The 4,363-nt window shown below is 41.1% G+C and overlaps 1 protein-coding gene across 1 annotated transcript in view; it reads left to right on the forward strand.

Moving 5' to 3' along the window:
- The window catches only part of LOC118328086 (kelch domain-containing protein 8A-like), a 31,358-nt gene that overhangs the window by 15,480 nt on the left and 11,515 nt on the right, over nt 1-4,363 (forward strand). The window contains exons 3-4 of the mRNA XM_035661690.1: nt 1,856-2,251; nt 2,913-3,123. Coding sequence (XP_035517583.1) covers nt 2,087-2,251; nt 2,913-3,123 — 376 coding nt within the window. The 5' untranslated portion in view covers nt 1,856-2,086. The remainder of the gene's footprint in view (nt 1-1,855; nt 2,252-2,912; nt 3,124-4,363) is intronic.

A 4,363-nucleotide genomic window follows, 5' to 3' on the forward strand; every position in this document is an offset into this window, starting at 1 on the left:
GGGGGGGGGGGGGGGGCACATGTTTAAAAGAGATGTGAGGCTTTAAAGGATAAACTGGTGAGATACGGTGTTAAATCACAGCTGGGTAATTTAACAGCAGTTACATTTTCTTAAATCTCCTCCCTGTGACCTCCTCAAAACACACCTGGAGCCAGGACTAGTGTTATTCCTCCCTGTGTGACACATAAGGTTGCAATACAGGGTGCGTTTAGGGTGATGTAGTCTGTGATGTGGTCAGAATTAGGTTGGCCAGTCTATCGCTGGTTTATTTTGGATGATTCCTCCGACGTCGATGAAAGACTTCCTCCCCCGTTCCTCGCTGGAAACTGTACGTAGGCAGGAGAAGTGGGTTAGGAAACAGAAAGCTCCTGAGGGATGACACAGAGATAAACAACAGCAGCGCCCGACATCACAACGACAAAGAAGGAAACTTAAACATGAGAGACGTCGCGTCTCAATTCAGTTCCACTAGACTACAGCTGCTACTCATCTGAGCAGAGCGTGGAGGAGGAGGATGTTTTGATTCTCAGTTACACACAGGCAAAGTGATGTAGTGTTAAAGGGAAAGGTGGGTAAACTGTAAGTTGTCAGTCATCACCATACTACCCTTCTTTCATTAAAAGCATGGCGCTTTATCTCATTGGACCTCTACACTGTAAGAAAGGACAATCCAGTATTTTCACTAAGCAATTAGCATTATTCTTTAAGATGAAACCTTGTAGCAAGGTTGGATGATTGATTTTAATGAGACACGTGTTTGCTTAAAGAAAAATGGGACCAAAGAAAAGGCTTTCAGTGACATAACAGGTGAATTCTTCCATGGAGTTGGGTGTTTGTTGTTCAACACAAGAAGAAAAGATTATTGATTGTTGAGTCTCATTCCCAGGACATCAAATACAGGACACTTTGGGAATGAACAATCAACTATCTTCGAGGCATCAAATGCAAAGCATCTTTATATTTTTCTCTGATTTTGTGTTTTTGTTCAGGCCCGCGCTGGATTCTTTGCTAATGTATTAGGAGCACTAGGAGCCGAGCCAGAGAGGACCTGATTTTTTTCACAGATTATCTGCTCTTCACTGTCTTCTACTGGCAGGACACTGTGAAAATTTCAGCAAATATGAGAAAAAGGTTTTTTTATAAAGTTTACCTACTGCAGCTTTAACTGTGTTTACAGTAAACTCGCATTTGTATTCCTGCCTATGGGGTTGGGGAAGAAGTGTTCAGATTCTTTTACAGTGCTCTGTGGCCTGGTGGTCTAAAAGGTGTACCATGCAATGGGATGGGGTCTTCTACCTTGCTTTTTCTGTCCATCTTTATTGTCAGTCTACGATTAGTAGAATTAGCAATGTTTTTTTATGTAAAAGTAGGGGAGTATTATCTACGAAACATAATTAAAGTAGCATTATGATGTAAATAATAAAGTGTATTATTAGTGTATTATTTATTATATATATAATTATTAGAAAAATATGCATCATCATGTTTTATATGTGCAATCTTAATCAACAAAGCCAATAGTAACTGTAGCTGTCAGATAGGGCTGCAACCAATTACTATTTTCATTATCAAATAATCTGACAATATTTTGTTAAACATTTGCTGAATTATTTGGTAAAAATTTCAGAAAATAATTACGCATGCCCACCACATTTTTCTCCACTGTTATGTGTTGTGCAACAAACAGTGGAATATCACCCTGTGAAATGTGTGTCTGTCCATTCTTGTAACTCACAGAAAATGCACACACTGCTCCTCGTTGAAGTTCTTATAAATAATAAGTATTCACTGTTTAATGCTCTGCTCTGCTCCGTGTTGCACTGCTCAATCCATTTTCATTTCATATCTACTCCAGGGCCTTGCGTGAGGCGGCGGAGCGTCCCCAGGAGAGGAGAGCTCAGCCTGGCCTTTCGCTGATCCATCTCTCCCACCGCTCACCTCCTCCTCACCTCTCCAATAAAAAACCTCCCCCTCACCCTAGGGCCCCGACTCCAGTCTCCAAGCTCTCCCTCACCTTTATCTTCTCCGCTCCCCCTGATCAATCCACCCCCAAATCATCCCCCATCCCTCCCTGCCTCGGTGAGCCATGGCGGTACCTTCAGCCCACGAGTTTCACTGGCAGAGCCTGGCACGACTGCCCAGCGGCCGCGTCTACCACACTCTGACTGAGGTGGGGGGGCAGATGTACATGCTGGGGGGCTGCGACGCTGCAGGGAGGCCTTGCCCGGCCCTGGAGCTCTACTCCCCCGAGGTACCAAACAAATGCAATGTGGACACTGTATTGATGATTCAGTGGTTCATTTTTGGTCCCGAGTGAACATAGACATTTACAAGTACTGTTTCTGATGTCAGAAATAACATCAACAACAAAACATCTGACACATTCAAACATACGCTCATACGTGTACACATGAAGTGTTGTATTTCCCCAACGCTCTGATTACACCGAAGGGGAAAATAAATCTGAAATGTTAAGCTTATAATGTCAACAACAAATCAACAGAAAAGTACAGTACTGTACAGTAGCTGCAGTTTCCATTGTGTAATGTATCATTATTTATTTAAAATCCCCCTGAAGACACTGTCACAAATCAATTGATTTCAATTGGAAATAAACTAGCAAATCCCAGCAGGTGCACCAAGTAAGAGGGGAAACTAAAACTTCGACTTCATAAAACTTATCAAACTCTGCAGCTGAAATGTTGCCTGGCATAATGATGTTTGAACAGTTCAGTGTGCTGTTTTTGTTAGTATTAAGTATTTAGCCTGAATAAAGTATCCGTTCTGTCCTGTGTGAACCATCAACTTATTAAGTGTGTCACGTGTGAGAAAGGGGATACAACCTGAGCACTTTGTTTCTTTTGACAAAGATTTAACTTGGTTTGTCTGTAACAGCTTGTACCTGTTTACAGGGGGACCGGTGGATAAGCCTGCCCCCCATGCCCACCCCTCGTGCTGGTGCAGCTGTGGCAGTGCTGGGAAAGCAAATCCTGGTGGTGGGAGGAGTGGGAGAGGACCAGAGCCCCCTGAAAATGGTGGAGATATACAACACAGACGAAGGGAGATGGAGAAAGAGGAGCGCTCTGAGGGAGGCCTTGATGGGTGTATCCATCACTGTGAAAGGTATGTAGACTATATCATAATAAGTAAGTCATGTTAGTACTGCAAAAAGCTGGCCAAACCCAGGGTCACGTGCTTCTCAATCAGTGATGGGAGTAATGCGTTATAAAGTAAGACGTTACTGTAATTGTAATAACCATTACTTTTGGCAGTAACTAGCAATGTAACTAATTACGTATTTAATTTAAATAACGCAATTAAAATTACTGATATTTAAATTGTGTACCTTACAAGTAGATACGCTACTTGTTGCTGTCCTCTAGTGGTCAGGAGTATTAAAACTTAAAACACTAAAATAATATATCTGACAGCTGTGTGCATTAATAAAAGTAATAAAAAACTGAAGCAGATATTTAAAAGTAAAACAAAAGTTACTTTAACTAATTGCTTTTTCATGCAGTAATTAGTAAAGTAATTCAATTGCTTTTGATAGAAGTAACTAGTAAATGTAGTTAATTACTATTTTTTAATAACTTGCTCAACATTGGTCCCAATTGCACACTAATAGAGGCCTCCAGTTTCACATCGGTGCGGTACAGTGGTGTGTGCAAAGCTGTCAATAATGAGAACAAAATGTGTGGCTGATTAAAAATAATTAGCTGTGTGGGTTGAATCTCATATCGGTTATTCAAAGTTCTTCTCTTAAACATAAGAACTGTAAACTTTCTAAAGAAAAACTACAGCTCCAGACAGAAACCAGAAGAGAAACACTTGCTCAGTCATCTTTCAAATGTGTCCACTACCCAGTCCCAATATGACGTGCATAGAAATATCAAGCCATGACATGTGCTTTTTCTGGAACATGAAATTTGTTATTGATTATGCCAAATATGTTTCATGAATGGAGCAACAGATTATATTTTTCAGCCAGCAGGACTGCATGAAAAATAGAAGCAGTCTGTGGGAGGGAAACACTACCAGTACAGACATCATAAACATCAGTAGGGCTGATCCAGTAGGGCTGTAGTCAACCAATAAAAACCGAAAACTGAAATTCGACCTACTCTTCAACCAATCGGCTGGTCAGTGGGGAAAAAGAAATCTGCACGTCACCTAAATCTACCACAGTGCTCTCTAATCAGAGTTTCACAACATTGCCAAGCAAAATGATTCCTGCACATGACCATTTCTTTTTCACAGATAGATTGTTACCTTCAGGACATGTCTATCAATTTATATACAGCAGCAGCACACACATACAGGACCATGGAGGGAAACAGGCTTCAGAATCAGAATCAGAATC

The sequence above is a fragment of the Morone saxatilis genome, unplaced genomic scaffold (genome assembly GCF_004916995.1).
Source record: "Morone saxatilis isolate NCDOM2014 unplaced genomic scaffold, NCSU_SB_2.0 Contig18, whole genome shotgun sequence".
Classification (NCBI taxonomy): Eukaryota; Metazoa; Chordata; class Actinopteri; family Moronidae; genus Morone; species Morone saxatilis.